The sequence below is a fragment of the Adiantum capillus-veneris genome, chromosome 8, assembly GCF_014529385.1.
Source record: "Adiantum capillus-veneris isolate H3 chromosome 8, ASM1452938v2, whole genome shotgun sequence".
In the NCBI taxonomy this organism is placed as follows: Eukaryota; Viridiplantae; Streptophyta; class Polypodiopsida; order Polypodiales; family Pteridaceae; genus Adiantum; species Adiantum capillus-veneris.
In genome coordinates, this window is record NC_140938.1 from 132,843,480 (window position 1) to 132,862,311 (window position 18,832).

General features: G+C 44.1%; 1 protein-coding gene across 1 annotated transcript in view; it reads right to left on the reverse strand.

Moving 5' to 3' along the window:
- Window positions 1-12,699, reverse strand: part of LOC147452984 (UDP-rhamnose/UDP-galactose transporter 4-like) — a 38,977-nt gene extending 26,278 nt beyond the window's left edge. Inside the window, exons 1-3 of the mRNA XM_086518535.1 lie at window positions 12,254-12,699; window positions 11,496-11,680; window positions 11,217-11,417 (exon numbers count right to left, since the gene is read on the reverse strand). Of these exons, the coding sequence (XP_086374661.1) occupies window positions 11,217-11,417; window positions 11,496-11,680; window positions 12,254-12,389 (522 nt within the window). The 5' untranslated portion in view covers window positions 12,390-12,699. The remainder of the gene's footprint in view (window positions 1-11,216; window positions 11,418-11,495; window positions 11,681-12,253) is intronic.
- Window positions 12,700-18,832: the final 6,133 nt, after the last annotated feature.

Consider the following 18,832-nt stretch of genomic DNA (forward strand, 5'->3'; position numbering starts at 1 on the left):
GCCTACGAAAGAAAAAGGGAAAGGAGACGGACCTTTCCAGATCACTGAAAAGATAAATGATGTCTCCTTCCGATTGAAATTGCCAAATACTTGGAGGATTCACAATGCATTCCATGTGAGTCTCTTGAAACCTTTTAAGGGTGATGTGTCTAATGATGGGGAGCCTGATGAGCAACCCGAAGTGGAAGAAAACAAGGAGATCCTTGTTCCTGAACAGATTTTGGCACATAAGGATACGAAGAATAAAGGTAAAGTCCGAAGGCAGTTCTTGGTTAAGTTCAAGAACTATCCTGCATTGGATGCGAAGTGGATGGAGGAGGAGGACCTAGCAGATACTCCTCAAATTGTGACACTTTACCTCGATGCTTTTGGTTTAGCATAGTCTATTCCAAACGGAACCCAGAATTCAACTTGGCCGCAGATCTGGTACAGTGGGATGCACAAGAGGGGAGTCGCTCCGCTCCTTTGTCAACAGATGCCTTGATTTTGATACTAAAGTCACTGATGTCTCTTTGAGCTTCAGGGATACTGAGAGCTGATAGTATTCTGTTGGATGACTTTATGAAATGGAATTCCTAATTATGATACTGATTTGTTCTTGACTTCTTTTGAGTGTAGGAACTGATAGACGAAATGACTGCAGCATTTTGGTCTGATTGATCTCGAATAGACATGGTTGCAATAGGGGTTAGTCAATCGGACATCGATGAGGTCCCGATTGGACCTAGATGTGATTGCTTCTAGGTATCAGATCAATGGTATGATCTTCAGGCCCTCGAAAAAGCAATCGGCATGAGTGTGGAGAAAAATCTTGACGTTCTTTTGTTCAGGTCAAAACATATTCGACTTTTATCCATCATTCAGTTCTCTCCCAAAAGGATGAGTAAAGAAACTGAAGTTCATCGAGTACAATCTCTGAGCTCTTCATTTGTCAAAGTCGCTTTCTCGGCCCGGTAGTCAACCACGGCGTAGTTCTTGTGGTACCAAGGGATTCCGAGTAGAACGTCACTCGCGTGCCCTAAACACCCCAATCATTACAAACAACGTTTGCCAATTCTCGGTGTAATGGCAACATCCCGTATCCGGGTGCCAGTCGAACTACCTCCGCCCGTGGCGTCAGTCTGTCGGGCGTAATTCCAAATCGAGCCGCCAATTTCAAGTGAAAAAAAGTTGGCCTTGGCTCCTTCAAAAGAGGTTCCTGATGCTTCACTTTGCCCTATAAGCGGCAAAGTTTGTACTTTCGTTCATTTGATTCGGTGTAGGTCCCACGCCATGTGGTACCAATTCTACTTTTTATCTGCCTTTTCTGCCACGTCTCTCAGCTGCTTTTGAACTTTCTGACCTTTCTTGATCTTGTTCATTCGGTGCCTTGTTAGGGCACTTCGCGGAGATATGTCCATGTTCCCCGCATCCAAAGCACTTCCCCTCCCTAGTAAGCTTGGGTCGTGCATCCTTCTTTTCTGGGTTGCTCTTTCTCTTTCTACTTTCATTCGCTGAAGTCTGTTCGGCTCATTGTGTCATGACCTGATCGGTGGGGTAGGTCAGACTGTCTGCGTGAATGGCAAAGCCCCGTTTCGCATGACTCATCAACTCCTGAATAGAACCTGACTTCTCTTCCAAGCAATGATCTCGAATCACTGTAGGTAGACCCAAGGTAAACCGCTCAATCTGTTCTTTGAACGAGATCTTCTTGAATGAAGAGGCGGGTAGAAAGGAGCTCCAGAATCTCTACAATAAGCATCCACTGTATCTCTCTTGGTCATCCGAAGATGGTTCCAAGCAGCTCGTTTATCGCGTTCATACTCTTGCGTCAGCCAAGAAGAAATAAAAAGCTTCTTAAATTTCAGCCATTTAACTGGCACAGTCTTGTTTAAAAGAAGCGTGGACCACCAAGTTCGAGCATTCTCCGTAAAGTAAGAGGTAGCTCTCCGAATCTTGAAGTGCTCTGAGTAGCGTCCTCCCGCGAAAGCGATGTCAAACTGCTATATAAAAGACAGCCTTCGAAGCATCTTTGTATCCTGAAAAAGTATCAAATTTGATCGACAGTCCACCTTCCTTAAACTCTCAGACTTTCTTACTTTTATCTTCCAAAAAGTCATACCGGTTGGCTTTATAAAAATTCTTCTTGTTCGCATAAAAGTTGCCATCATCAGAGTCTGAACTATCTGTAGATGAGTCCTCTGTAGAACTGTCACTCACTGGGCGAGATTTAGACTTCTTTGCCTTTTTCTTGCCCTTTCCGAAGCGTTGTTTCTTGCTTCGCTTTTTGCCTTTTCTGTCTTCTGCGCTCGAATCTGAAGAGCTAGAAGAACTGTCAGAAGAACAAGAAGAAGAAGAAGAAGAACTGGGTACTCCTTCAAACCGAACACGCTTCTTCTGTTTCTTTGCCTTGTCAAATGTCGACTGACGACCCAAATAACCCGGGAAGTCAGTGCCTTTCTTCTGCTTTTTGCCGTGCTTTTTCGCTTTCTATTGCGCGTCAAAAAGCTGAGCAATCCGTGCATCAACCACCTCCTCTAATTCTATCACGTGACACATCCAGCCCTATGTGTCCGAGGACAAGCTACAGCATGATCAGGGTTCAGTCAGTCCACTCGGTCTAGATTAGAAGTGATCTAGCACTTTTGTAAGTCTATTCATAGACCGTGCATGCCCAGTCACTTAGTGTAGATGCATATCCTCTGGTTGCACACAGCATGATCACAAGCATTCCCATCAGAATCCATCAGATTCCATTAGGGGAATTTTCCAGTGCATTTAGCCTATTTTACCTATTTTTGACATTTTTCACTTATTATTTTTAAGTGACTTTTATTGGAAAGTAGACACGGCAATTTTGCTAAGTTTGTATATAAGCAAACTAGAGCTAGCACCATTTGGCAGAAGAGGCAACAGGAGCCAAGCTCATCGGGCAACTTCTCACAAGAACCTTGGTGGACTTTCCCCTCCAAGCAGCAGATTCTCACCTAGCGTTTTTGCACAGCATCCCGAGGCTGGCGTTTTTGCATCAAATCTGCATCGCCAACAGTACCCAGCACCTAGCGTTTTTGCAAGGACCACAACTGCTAGCGTTTTTAATCATCAGATTCCCTGGCGTTTTTGGATTTCAGCAGCAGATTAAGATCGGCAATATTCACCTGAAGTGTAGCAGACTCAGCCCGGTAAGACCCTCAGTTTTCAGCCTTAAGCAACCTCAGTTTTCAGCCCTAAACCTGCAGATTTTCAGCATCAAAGACCCACAGAAAAGAGCCCCCGAATCAGCGTTTTTGACTCAGTCGCAGATTTCAGCCCATAGCGTTTTTGGACAGCAGTAGAAAGATTGCAGGTTTCAACCCTTAGGTCGACTTCGTCATCACCGTCGTCATCGTCGACATAGCCTAGACTTGCATCAGTCCCATGCATTCCAGTTGTACCAGATTGTGCAATCATAAGTAAACCACTCTCGCCGACGAGAGTGGGGTCTTTGGAGGAGGGTTTTACAACGTCTCCGGTGTCGTATCTCTTCTCTCTCTATCTCTCAATCTCATACACTTGCACGCACAGTGTCCATTCACTTTGTTTGTGATCATAGCACTTTCCATTAAGAACGGAAGGCTCTCCCTTCCATAAGAACAAAAGGAACCTTGAGCACAGTTCGGAGCACTCAACTTGAGCAAAGCACAAACAATCATTCCGTTGCACCTAACATTGGTATCAGAGCCTTGGCAGTGTTCTGTATCACTCAAGGAAAGAACCACAAGAACCACAGAATTTTTTTTTGCTTGTTGAGGTCGCACGAACCCAAGTTCGCTTGGGCGTGTCGATTCCTAATCGTGTTTTTTGAAGAGTGACAGGAATCCCAGGAAAGAAGGGCTTGTCCAACCTCCCCTTGTGTCTCTTTTCACTCATTGAGAGCGGACCGTGCACTTAGCGGCAGGCCAATCGACGTGAGGTGGGAAAAAGCAACCTTGGTGTGAGCGCAAGGCCACCAAGGGGTGCGCCCGCAGAAAGGAGTAGAACTCGGGTGAAGAGAAGATCCTTCTCAAACACAGTTTGCAAGCGAAAGGAAACCTGGAGAACCTCAAGAACTCAAGAACCCTCAAGAACCGCAAGAACCCAAGTTCCTCGTGAACTTAAGAACCCACAAGAACCACGACGTCAGAATGGTCATCACTCGAAGCGGCATGGATACTTCGCTTGGAGGTGGTGAGCATGAGAGAGGCGAAGAAGAATTTTCCCCACCAGGAGGTTTTTCCGAACCCCCCCCCCCCCCCCCCCCCCCTCTTCCCCATCTACGTCAAGGATTGCACTAACTCCTATGGAGGAGTTTGAAGCAGTTGTTTAAGGAAAGACAGTTAGAACGCGAAGAAAGAAAAGCAGAAAGAGAAGCAGAAAGAAAGGCCTACGAAGAACGAAGGGCAGCCATAGATCGTGAATACAAAGAAGGAATGGCAGCCATACAGCGTCAGTACTTGGAAGAAAAAGAAAGTGAAGCCAAATTTGATCGCGAGAACAAAGCAAGACAAGCAGAATTTGATCGCGCGAACAAAGCCATCAAAGAAATGAGCGACCAACACATGAAAGAATTATTGCAACTCTTTTCTCAAGTTCAGGCACAGATGCACGAGATTCGGAAAAAGGACTCTCTCAGTCCCTTATTCTCCAAAGCATGACACACATGATTTGCATGATGATGTGAATGACGATGATTTGCATGATGATTTGGATGACAATGACAAGCATGATGGTTTGCATGATCATTCAAGAAGAGCCGATCTTGGCTCTCGAGCCTAGGTCCCAAAAACCATCAGAGGAAGTATTAGGTGTTCGCATGATTGATACGCACACATTGTTCGAGTGTTTCATTCGTCATCATTTCCTGTATTTCAGTCAGCATCTTTATGTGATCCCTTTTCCTAGCCATGACATATTGTATGTTGAGCACGTTTCTCTCATGGATGAGCACGAATGTATACGGATTTTTCATGAAAAGCTGAAAAGTATGCATTCAAGGAAGTCACATTCCATGTCTCTTCCTTGGCATGACACAGTAACCGAACACGCACAAGACAGTATGAGCACCAAGCATGGGCATTTCCGTTGTGAATTGCCACAGTTGATTGCTCTAGATCATAAGAGAAAGATTCGATCTCATTGTTTGCATGTATGGGGTGAACGGTTTGGCATTCCGTCTAGTGGTTCATTTACATTGCATGCACAATCTTTAGAGAAGACAAGATTTTTTCCACTCACTTTACATGGAATGGGTATGTTCATGTTTTTGTGTTGAAAGTGGTTTCAGGAATTTTCAGCCATGGAGATTCTTGAAGAAGAAAGAAGCATCACTCTAGACAAAGTTGAAGCATTGAAGAAGACTTTGTGTCGCTTTCGACGCGGCCCAAAGAAGCAAGCGTTGCAGACCTTTATGAAGTTCAAGTACCGCACGACCCACACAACAGAGTGGGCCGGCGAAGAGTCCCTTCCAGGATTCCGGATGCTATTGGCGATCTCCGTCGACGCCATATAGTTCGGTACAAGTACCTCACTTTGAAAAGGAGGGGATGTCACGTGACACATCCAACCCTATGTGTCCGTGGACAAGTTACAACATGATCAAGGTTCAGTCGGTCCAGTCAGTCTAGATTAGAAGTGATCTGGCACTTTTGTGAGTCTATTCATAGACCGTGCATGCCCAGTCACTTAGTGTAGATGCATATCCTCTGGTTGCACACAGCATGATCATAAGCATTCCCATCAGATTCCATTAGGGGAATTTTCCATTGCATTTAGCCTATTTTACTTATTTTTGACATTTTTCACTTATTATTTTTACGTGACTTTTGTTGGCAAGTAGGTAGGGCAATTTTGCTAAGTTTGTATATAAGCAAACTAGAGCTAGCACTAGTTGGCAAAAGAGGCAACAGGAGCCAAGCTCATCGGGCAACTTCTCACAAGAACCTTGGTGGACTTTCCCCTCCAAGCAACAGATTCCCTCACCTAGCGATTTTTGCACAACATCCCGAGGCTGCGTTTTTGCATCAAATATGCATCACCAACAGTACCCAGCACCTAGCGTTTTTGCAAGGACCACAACTGCTAGCGTTTTTTATCATCAAATTCCCTGGCGTTTTTGGATTTCAGCAGCAGGTTCAGACCGACAATATTCACCTAAAGTGTAGCAGACTCAGCCTGGTAAGACCCTCAGTTTTCAGCCTTAAGCAACCTCAGTTTTCAGCCCTAAACCTGCAGATTTTCAGCATCAAAGACCCACAAAAAAGAGCCCCCGAATCAGCGTTTTTGACTCAGTCGCAGATTTCAGCCCACAGCGTTTTTTGGGCAGCAGTAGAAAGATTGCAGGTTTCAGCCCTTAGGTCGACTTCGTCATCATCGTCGTCATCGTCGACATAGCCTAGACTTGCATCAGTCCCATGCATTCCATTTGTACCAAATTGTGCAATCATAAGTAGACCACCCTCGCCGACGAGAGTGGGGTCTTCGGAGGAGGGTTTTACAACATCTTTGGTGTCGTATCTCTCTTCTCTCTCTATCTCTCAGTCTCATACACTTGCACGCACAATGTCCATTCACTTTGTTTGTGATCATAGCACTTTCCATTAAGAACGGAAGGCTCTCCCTTCCATAATAACAAAAGGAACCTTGAGCACAGTTCGGAGCACTCATTTTGAGCAAAGCGCAAACAATCATTCCGCTGCACCTAACAAATTCCTTCTCTGAATATTGCTTGTGATCAGAAGGTTTCTTGAGAGCGGGTTTCAGGAGTGGTGTTGTGGTTTTCTGCCACTGCGCATGAACTTCCTGAAAAGAAGTCTCGCTCATATATTTTGCCAGTTTCGGATCCTTCGCAAAACTAAGCATCATCTTTGTTGCATCGCCAATCAATTACGACGCTTCATCTCTCTTTGCTCCGCCTGAGTAGGCCGAGGCAGGCCATACTCTCTGCCGGAATCTTAATTGTGATCCCTGCCCGCATCTCCAAATGCAGAGGGAGTCGATTGATCCTTGCGTGACGCCATAGGTGCCGGAAAAAACTTTGGGATCAGATTTACCATAGAAGAGAAATCGGCCGTGCTCTAATACCACTGTAACAGACTGGACACTCCAGGTCAAGAATCAATCACAACAGCACCAAATAACCACTTCAAAACAATTCACAGATCACAATAGATTTGCACTGGCCCGGCGGAGTTCCGTGCCCAGAGATATTGGCCCCAAAGACTTGCGCCCCTTTCGGTATTTCTGTATGTATTAATCAATGATCAAAGTAGAGAGCAGTTAGGGTTTCACTCTCAAACTCTGCGTCCAGATGCCCTGCAAAGTGTGTGCCCAAACCGCTTATTTAAAGTTTACAAGGGTTGCCAAAAGCAGAGCCCCAAAAGCTTCAGATCAAAAAGCCTAAAAGCAAAGACTCCTTTTTCCTTTATGAAACTCACTTGAGTTTTTAAAAATAAAGCAAACTCTTTCTCTCTTCTCAAATTGCGTAGGAAAAGCAATTGACGCAAAAGCAACTGCCAACGCAATTTTCGGATTTTCAGCATGCTGCTAGGGTTAGGGTTAGGATTTAGGACAGTTTTTAGGGTTAGGGTTTTTGGCAAATTTTAGGGTTTGCAAGTTTTAGGGTTAGGGTTTGCAAAATTAGGGTTTTCAGCAGCTCGCCTCCCGGGCAAACACGTCATCACTTTGTGACACTATGGGCTGAAATCTGCTACAAATCCAAAAACGTTGGTTTTGGGGCTGATTTTGTTGATCTTTGTCGCTGAAATTCTGCAAGTCTTAGGGCTAAAACTGTTGGTCTTTTAGGGCTGAATCTGCAGTTCTTCATTGCTGAAAATCGCCATGGTTCATTGTGCAAATCTGTATACGCTAGGTTGGGAAAAACGCTAGGTTTGCTGATGCTTTTGCTGGCGATGATCTTCTTGCTGAAAACGCTAGGCTGAGGCTATGGATGGCGATGAGTATCTGATGGAAAAACGCTAGGGAAGGGAAGCTAGGCGATGATGTCTTTGCTTGGAGGAAAGTCCACCAAGGGGCTTGCTTCAAAAGTTGTCTGTTGAGCTTGGCTCCTGCTGCCTCTTCTGCCATTTAGTGCTAGTCTAGGTTTGCTTATATACAAACTCACTCAATTTGCCTACCTACTTTCCAACAAAAGTCACTTAAAAAATAATAATTGAAAAATGTCAAAAATAGGTAAAATAGGCTAAATGCACTAAAAATTCCCCTGAAGCATTCTAATGGATTCTAATGGGAATGCTTATGATCATGCTGTGTGCAACCAGAGGATATGCATCTACACTAAGTGATTGGGCATGCACGGTCTATGAATAGACTCACAAAAGTGCTAGATCACTTCTAAATGTAGACTGACTGGACGGACTGAACCCTTGTCGTGATGTAGCTTGTCCACGGACACATAGGGTTGGATGTGTCACATGACATCGTCGATCGATCGTCGACGCTCCATCTCTTCAAGCTCCACTTGAGTAGGCCGAGGCGGGCCGTACTCTCGTGAATCTTCTTCGTGATCTCTTCCCGTATCTCCAGATGCAGAGGAAGTCGATTTATCTCTGTCTGAATCCATAAGTGCCGCGTAAAAAGGATCGGATTTCCCAATAGAAGAAAAATCGGCCGCACTCTGATACCACTGTAACAGACTTGGACACTCCAAGTCAAAATTCTACCGCGACACGACAAGAATTTACTTCAAAACAGTTCACAGTTCACAATTGATTCGACACGGCCCGGTGGAATTCCGTGCCTAGAGATATTGGCCCCAAAGACTGGCGCCCCTTTCGGTATTTCTTTTTGTATTAATCTGCAACTCAAAGTACAAGGGAGTGGGAGACTCTCACTCTCAGACTTGCGTCCACCACACTTATAAAGGTTTTACAAGGGATGCCAAAAGCAGAGCCCCAAAAGCTGCCCATAAAAAGTTGCCCCAAAAATAATGTAATTGATCTCACAACCTTTGCAAAATAAAGCAACTTAAAATTAAGCGCTCTCTCTCTCTCTCTTATGCTTTGTGTAGCCAAATCAGCCTGCTCTTTCTTCCGTACATTGTCGTACAGCCGTACAAATATTCACTTTTTTGCGCCGCATTTTTCCGAGGGACTGTACGGCTACCACGTCAGCATTTTCAGCCAGTTTTTCGGGGGTGCCTGCCAACCCGGGGAGGGTGGGTATGTGTTCTGCTGACCCAATGTCCATTGCCACGTCACCCATTTGTGACAATTAGATATATACTATCATCACTAGGACCACGAGTATTTAATTCAAAAGATCCTTTTATTTTGTTCCTTTACAATTTTCTTTTTTGCGCTTTATTTGTTCCAACCAAGCTCGGCTATTCTTTGGAGATTTAGAGTCTAGACTCCAAAGTCCCCCATCTCTAGAGTCTCCATCTTTCTCCTGCTTGTCGGCGTTTGCTTTGATGATGGCTCTCTCTCTCTCTCTCTCTCTCTCTCTCTCTCTCTCTCTCTCTCTCTCTCTCTCTCTCTCTCTCTCTCTCTCTCTCTCTCTCTCTCTCATATTTGCTTTTGCCTCGGGTGCTATCTTGCATACCCTCCCTCCCCTCCCATTGATGCAATCCAGCTTGCCCTCAGCTTTATGGTCATGCCATGCTTTCAGAAGCATCGACTCAGGTTTTTTGGTTGCCTACGAGAGATCGAGTCTCTCTTTCTCTTTTCTGCAGAACTATATGCGAGCATGTAACTTTCTGAACAATAAGGGTACTAGATATTTACATTTATTTATCTCTCTCTCTCTCTCTCTCTCTCTCTCTCTCTCTCTCTCTCTCTCTCTCTCTCTCTCTCTCTCTCTCTCTCTCGCGCACGCACACCTCCCACACGTCATCGAGAAGCTTCTAGAGATAGAGGAGCTCCACCATTGCTACTTGTACTACATCCTCGACACCACCATCCATAGCCTCTCTCTCTCTTTCAGGGCTACGTGGCAACCTTGAGGGTCTCTCCCCTCATCATTCCCAACTCTAATCACCAGAAGCTGCGGACCCTCCTGCATCGGAGTTTTGCGTGTAGCCCCGTACCTTCCATGTCCGAGGAATACGCTCTTGCTATCATGGCCCCTCTCTACCAAGCTTGTGTTGACGACCTCACATTGCGCCTCTCCCTACCTGCTCAAGATTGCGTTGCCCTCTTGTGATTCTCCACCGTTTCATAAGAAGATCACATGGAACTGTGAGCACTACAACCCTCAGAGCTCGGGAGTCCCCCACCTTCTTTCTTCACCATGAACTCCTGTTCTGTGAGTCATCAACGAAGTGACCATGAGAAGATTTGCCATAAAGCGGGACTTATTGGCGCCTTCACCAGCTTCTTTTGCTTGCAGCGTAGCTACTTTAAAGATATATTGTACATAATCACAGGCGCGCGCGCGCACACACACACAGCACTCTGCTGCATCTCCTTCTGCTCAATTCCCTCACCTATCCACAATCCCACTCATCCTGTCATGATTTTGAACCTCCAAACCCCACTTCATATTCCAAGGTCATGCATGACCTTCATAGTAGAATCAACATCTACAACCAATTAATGTCAAATACATCGGCAGACGGAATGTTGCACGCGCCCCAGACAGCTCTCCAGCAGCAGCAAGCTAACATCAAGTTGCAAGCGCCCAAGGACTTCGAGCCAATGCTGCTGCTAGGTCGGAATCACTTTGCGCATTTGGGTACGTGGGAGGGGAGAGAGAGAGAGAGAGAGAGAGAGAGAGAGAGAGAGAGAGAGACCCATCACGATTCGAGCATGGGGGGAGAGAGAGAAAGAGAGATCAGCTCCAACTACTAACACAATATCCATCTCATGATTTCCCTTTCGTCAAATAATCGAATGACTAATTCCATGCACCAACCATAAATTAATCGATTTCAAAAAATAAAAAAACTATTTTTCATTAGCAAAAAGGGAAGGCATCACTAAGGCCTCAGCCCCTTTGGGGCAGGCCAAAAATGCACAAAGCCCAACAGCCTCCCACCACCCCCACACACACGCGCGCATTTGCGTGGGCAACTACACTCACTCACGGGAGCGCACGTACAAGCAAACAGAAAAATGAAAAATACAGAAAAAACTTTTGTTCTCTCTTTTCTAACATTGGGCATTCCATCAATGCCATTTCCTACGTTTTTCACTGTCCAGCCATGATTTTCATATATTCTAATACTTTTCACTGTCAGAGAAAAGGCACTCAAATTTACTCACATATTGTTGCAGGGCTGTGCTCCAAACAGCAATGACGGCAGCAAAGAAGCCTTTTCCATTCACACTGACATCAGTTACTGTACAGATAGCTACTCCTAGCAACACTACAAGGATACTCAATTTAGTATCCCGAGAGTATCGAATCTTATCAAATAGCACTTCAAGGAGACATGAAACTGGAATCATGCTTAGCTTGGCAATCTGCAAATTTGGCAACAAAACTCAGTAAGAAACCGCACTCCTTTGTCCATTTACAACACTATATGTAACAAAGTGTACCTGGTAGAATCCAACAGAGTTCCACATCAAACTGACATTCATACCAACAATGGAGAAGTTGGCACAAAGTGCAAACCTAGCCAGCTCCGATAACGGCAAATGTGTGCGTTGTATATAACCAAACCAGCGAAGAGCTACAGTCATGAGAGTGGTCATGCCAAAGTGGAGCCCCGTGAGGGTGGTAGCTGCAAATGAATAGGCATAATGACTCACTAAGCAAAGCAAGATAAAGCCACTCTTACTAAAAGAGAATATATGCAAGTCATGAAAACGTCAAACATACCAATACAGTCTTACATAATATAAGCACAAAGCAAATCTACCTGTAGACTGTAATATGTATGTATGGGTTTTGCACCCACACAATACAAAAATTATCTAAATACCATCTTGTAAAAAAGATTACCACACAATCAAAACATGAAATTTTGGTCACAAACTAATGGCATCCATGAAAATCTAATGGTGCATCACAGAGAATCCAGTGACATGTGTGCAATGAAACCCCAATCAAGCACAAGCACCTCTGTATCCTATCATAATTTGATAGACAAGGACTACTATCATGTGACCCTATAACTACTTCTACAATGTGTGGCTATATTTAGCTACTCTGGTTCTCAAGCTATGCACATACAGAATGTGTAGCACAACAACTTAGTGGCAATCAATCAATAGACTGTATAAAATCATTGCAAAAGCGCGTCAAACATCATACATAAAGATTAGATCTGCACATTAGTTAAAAAGGGCCTTACCAAAGCTGAACCCATGAACAGCCATAAGCTGCTTGTTCACCATGATAATGCCCACAGAAGTACTCACATTGAACAACCAAGCACCCACATCAAGAGCAGCCTTGCGATCCGCTTTACTGCTGCTCATTGGCGCCATTGGAACGTTCAAAGATAGAAACAAGACAAATTGCAAAGATGTGATACTAATACGCCCACATCTTGTCTTTTTGCTCCCCTGCCGCCATGATTAGCATCACAAGGAATGGATTCGCAGATTCTGGTATGTTCGCGTCTAATTGTGTCGAACCAAGTCGCAGGCGAGGCGGATCCAAAAGCGCTCTCTCTCCCTCTCTCTCTCTCTCTCTCTTTCTCAGAGTAAATCTAGAGAAAAGAGGTGATCAGACGTCTCAGGTTGTAGCGCCAACAGCTGAAAAGCGCACCCTGTGGGCCTGTGGTTCGGGCCCTTTAATCGTCATCAAGAAACTCGAAGCTCTGTTCCTGTTTAAAATTTTCTTTTTACATGGTAGCTTTGGTAAAAGCATTAAGCAACTCCGGTCCAAAAAAAAATTAGGGAAAATTACCAAAATATCCCTCTAATTTGTGGAAATTCCCAAAATACCCCTCAAATTTCAAAAATTCCCAAAGTACCCCCATAATTTGTCATAAATTCCCAAAATGCCCTTCCAATTTTCCAAAATTCCCAAAATACCCCTGGTTGTGAGAGTACATTTCTTGAAAAACAAAAAAACTTGTAGCTTTTCATAAGAAGAGTGATTGTCTACCATACAGGATGCTAAAACTAAATTTTGAGCTGGTTATGTAGGCTTTGGAGATGAATTCCTTCATTATTTTTAGACATAATTGCCTTTTTTTTGGGAGGTAATTTGCAAAAAATTACATGCTAAGCACTCAAAAACCGATCTCAATTGTCAAACAAGAATAAAGATTAGAAAATCTTGAAGATCCAACAAAAATAGATACAAGGGTATTTTGGGAATTTTTGAAATTTGAGGGGTATATTGGGAATTTCCACAAATTAGAGGGGTATTTTGGTAATTTTATTAAAAAATTATGAACATGTGAACAAACTTTATGTAACACTAGTAAAAATGGCCCCTCTTACCTCAAACCCCTTCCCTTGCTCTTGACAAATTTCGATCAATAAAAGTACTCTCTCTCTCTCTCTCTCTCTCTCTCTCTCTCTCTCTCTCTTTCTCTTTCTCTCCCCTCTTGCCATAGGTTTAGTGTAATCTCGGCAGCCTTCGACGGCCTCTCTCTCTCTCTCTCTCTCTCTCTCTCTCTCTCTCTCTCTCTCTCTCTCTCTCTCTCTCTCTCTCTCTCTCTGCACGTGCTAGCCGCCTATGTCACGGGCTTGTAGGGGAACACAACTGGATCAAGCTGCTTGTGACACCCCTTCTCCATCCCATGTTTTCCTTCAAAATGCAAGTGAATGTGATTGCATCTGAAGAGACACCCTCGCTTCACATCTATCGAAAATAGCACAGAGCTTCTTGGCCCTACCCAGTTGGACATATCCCGTAATTAGTGCATTCCAAGAGACAATATCCCGACTAGGAGGCTCCTCGCGCACTTTTTGTGCTTTATGGAGTGCACCACACTTATTGATACATGTCGACCAAGACGGTGCTCAGCACGACGTTTTCTTTGAACAACCCGAGTCTAACAATATCATCGTGAATTCATGTGTAATGCCACATGCCTTCAAGATGCAAGTGTACGTGATTGTGTTTAGAGAGATGTCCTCTCTCTGCATCTGTTGAAAATAGCCGGAGCTTTGTGACCCTAACCCTTGCCTTTCCTTCCCCCATTTTAGAGCCGAGCTTCGGACGTCTCGTCATAGACTGCCCCTTCACCTTGTCATGTTTTCCTTTAAGATTCAAGTGAATGTGATTGCATCTGGAGAGACACCCTCGCTTCACATCTATGTTGAAAATAGCACAGATCTTCTTGGACCTGCCCCAATTGGACCTGAACTTACAAAGAGAGAGAGAGAGAGAGAGAGAGAGAGAGAGAGAGAGAGAGAGAGGGAGGGGGAGAGACAGAAAGAGAGAGAGAGAGAGAGAGAGAGAAAGAGAGAGAACTTTGCCTATGAACAGCTCAATCAACGGAGATCTTCGGTGCGGATAAGTGTGTGGATGGCATGGAGCTCGGCATGACCATGGGCATGGCAATACGGCCACAACCCCGATTTCAGCATATCAGCATATCTCAACTTTTTTATTTGAAAAATGTCGGTTGAGAGCAAGCAAAAAAGGAAAAACTCCCTCCTAAAATAGAGAAAAATTGTTATGAAATTGATATTTTACTATTTATTGCAGCTAACAGGTGGAAAAGGCTTGACCAAGCTAGGCTATTGCAAAAGGATATCATATTTTATGTACATTTTATTATTCAAGTGCTCTTTATGAGCTTTGGCCATTTATGACCGGCTCGCCAGTTTGTAACCAATTTGACCATTCAAGAAATCTATAAATCAAATGTGTGCAAGAGGGAAATGGTCACTCTTGCATGGGGGGGGATTGCACCCAGTTTCTGTGTATTTTTCTCCCCTCTCCTCTCTTCTCTCTCGCCGTGTTGGCGTAGCACTCCACTCTAGGAGGTGCACCTACACGTGCTCTTTTGCTCTTTCTTGCTCGCAGTCTCTCTCTGTTCGCATACGTCGCGGTTTATATGCTATGGGAATTGCCAGGTATGCAAGTTTGTCAGTTTATGCTAGATATCGTGTTATCTTGGGTATTTTGCAGGGCAGCCATGTTTCCGTCTGTAGTAGTGGTATCAGAGATGTGGCTATGCTCTTGGGCTTGCAGCAGTGATGGCTATGGAGATTGTTATGAACAAAGATAAGTCATGCTTCTTGAACTTAATTTTTCTCGCTTAAAATTGTATGTATGTGATTGGTACAAATCTCCTAAGACAAGCCTAAAACATTGTTAACATAGTGTTTAACACTCTTAATAATAATACTAATAATATCGACGTAGCCAGAGTACGTAGTTGATTAAGCGTTTTATCGGGGATGTGTACAGTAAACGAAGAAGAAGAAAAAAAAAATTGACGTTTTAAGATCATAGGTGAATCAAAGACGTACAAGAGGAGCTCGAGCACAAATTTAAATCGAAATAGGTGTACACATACATATATACATATATATATCTTTCTCGTCTCTTCCCTCAACGTAGGGGGCAAACATAGGAAACCTTGCAATGGATATGATCAAGAGAATTCATAGCTTTGTCTCAAGGGACCCCCCCCCCCCCCCTCCCCATACCAATGTTCAGGAATATATCACGGGAAACATCCCTAGGGAAAATATTATTAATAATAATGAGCTTATTATTTTCAAAAATAAAGGATGCAAGATGGGAGCGAGCCCCATCTGCACAGTATTGTAAGGTTGATATGCAGTAGCCACGGGTGCCGAGCATAGGCGCAGGGCCATCAGCAGCAGCGGGTCTAAACGGCAACACTGTTGGTAGCTACATCAACATGCAACCCCCATATGGTGGCAACCAATAACGACTCATCGCATCACAACCACCAGCGAATCTAGCTTTCTCTCTCTTCTTGTCTATGCAAGAGCAATTTGCACCAACTTTTTTGATTGCTGGCAGCCACCCTTTACTCGACTTGGTTGACAACTAACTGTCTCTCACTCTCTCTTTGGTGGTAAACCACCCACCCACTCTCTCTCTCTCTCTCTCTCTCTCTCTCTCTCTCTCTCTCTCTCTCTCTCTCTCTCTCTCTCTCTCTCTCTCTCTCTCTCTCTCTCTCTCTCTCTAATCAACCACCGCCATGACTATGCCTACATGTAGCCGCCAAGCCAGTCGACCCATCAACCGCCCCCATGCAACACTCACTCTCCCTCTCCCCTCGGTCTCTCTCGGTGCCGCTTCTTCAGCCGCCCTGTAGCCTTCACCAACATTGCGGCACTCTCTCTCTCTCTCTCATCCAACCACAGACGGCGCATGCATTACATTGCTTTCTCTTTTTAGGTACACACACAAACACACACTCCTACAACATGCGAACCACATGCCGAGGTTGCTCAAAGGGTGGCTCTTGCTGTCAAAATCTTGCCACCATGCACACACACTTCTACTTGAAGTCTGTGACGTGCAACTGCTGCATGCGTAACCTCCCGTAGATTCCAATAACTCTCCCTCTCTCTCAGTTACCTGCATGGTGTCACCCACCCAGCAACCAGTGCACTAAGGAGCGGACCTCGACCATTGCAACTGGGTTTCCTTTGCGTGTACACTCTTTGTCTACCATACCTCGTTCAACATCCACCACTGGCAGATTGTTGCAAGGTTGCAACACACACCCTCCCACCCCTCGCATGGCGCGATGCACACCACCATAGAAAACAGAAAAAGGGACAACTGCTATTTTTTATTTTTTTAAACCAACTGTCAACCAGATGCGCAGTTCATTATTCCAACCCACCACAGCATCATCTTTGTTGCCCACACCATGCATAGGGCGACAATCTGTCCCTCTCTCTATCTCATTTGATGATCGCCCACACACCCTCACCACCCACCACTGTCTCTCTCTCTCTCTTTCTTTTACTGACGTTGGTGCTCTTCTTGTTCTAGTGTTGCTACAACTTGTGGAGACAAGGCACTATTTGAGCACATTAAGGAAACCACTTTCCTTGTTGATTGAGCACACTCTTCAACACACGATACAACTTGTGGAAGCTTTTACGGCGGGTCTTGACTCACTATTCAACAATAGACGGACATTGACGGAGATCTTTTCGTGCTCACCTCCCCAATTATCACAGGGTGTTGTTGTTGGTACTCCACACATCGACTTCTTTGCAAGTGCTTCAATTACGTGTGTCGAATCACCTTTTTCATGGCTCTCGACGACATTAGGGTTTCTATTCTGCAGGATTACGCTGTCGGCAATGGCCTCTGCTGGGGTATCGAAGTCTGTCGCTACTTTCCCACTGGTCGCTCAATTACAGATTATTTGGTACCCAACACCCTCTGTGCTTGGCATGAATATGTTGAAGGGCAACCAGAATTTCATGGCCTTCTGAAACCTCGGTACACCTCGCCCCGGAAACATCGAGTGGGCTAAAGCAAAACTTCACACAGGGCAAAAACGCATCACTAATAAAATTCTTTACATTAATGCCTTCGACTTACTGCACTCACCGACGGTGGAAACCACTCGGGCTCGTAAAGCACTCATCCTCAACCAATAGTGAGGCTGCTTTCCTATTGTTATGTTTAAAGTTTGTGATAGGTCTATCAAGCATAATGTCTATCAGTCCTTTCATTGTGTACCACCCGACCACTTCCACAATGTCTTTGGTAAAATTCTATGTAATAACCCCCACAATACCCTCATCATGTATGATACTTATCACAAACCACGTATGTCTGCGGACTTTCGTGATGTTTGCATTGGAAATCGATGGGATGATCATTCACCCTATCTCTCTGACCATCTATCAAAACACAGAGCCGAAATCCACGCACGTGAACACATCCCCGCTACCAATCTTACCCTTCCCGATGCTTGGTACGACGATCATAAACCTTACTTTTCTTGCCTCGAATATGGCCCGTGGCAGTCTCAAGAACCACAACACAACCACTCTCACTGGAAAGAAATGACCCTAATTGCTGCGGGTTACAACTGGGAGGTAGAGGTTCACCGTATCTATGGTGACAAAAAGCCCATCTAAATTTTTCTTAATTTTATAATTTCTCAACTGTCATTTTTCTAGATTTTCATCTATGCCTATAATATACTCAACATCAAATTTCAATTTTCATTTCATCATCGCCCGCTCCTGTTAAATAATCATCTCTTCTGCTTGCTTCTTTCTTGTCCAGCTGCAAAAGAGCAAGTGTCATGGTGGTCATTACTATTCACACTCTGTATCTCTATCTTGATTGCCATCAATTGGCTTGATAATGATGAATCTCTTCATTATTAGTTTTCTGGATGATGTATTTGCTAATGGTATTTATTCTTGCACAAGTTAGTCTCAAATTGATAAATCTATTTTTTTGTTAACTTTACATTAAAATGCGACAAATCATCCTTGCGCATTGGTAATAGGTCACGTTTATGTCATTTGCCCATTGTCATTCACAATCAAACCATAATTTGTTTGACACACACAATCCTAATTCAAATCTGTAAATTTTCAAGGGAAAGTGTGCTCATCAACAAGGTCTTATTTTTACGTCTTTTCAAACATCACTGTACTTATTATTTAACTAAATTGTTGTTGAATTGAATAAGAAATCACCTTTAGTGCTTTCTCTTTGAGTACCATATTTGCAAATACAACTAAGCACAACGTGAACATATCAGAGAACCTCTAGATGCCATATACGGATTTTTCATTACAATCATTTGTCATTAAGCTATGTAGCCAATCATGTGAGCTAAGGTGCTCTGGGACACTGAACAACGGTTTGTAAGTACCCTCCTACTCAACCATGCTCCACATTGGTCTCACACATGTGATAAATGTTATATTTTTATGTCTCGTCTAGTCCATTGGTCACGCACACACAGATTCGCCGATCTAGGCAGTGTGTAGCTACT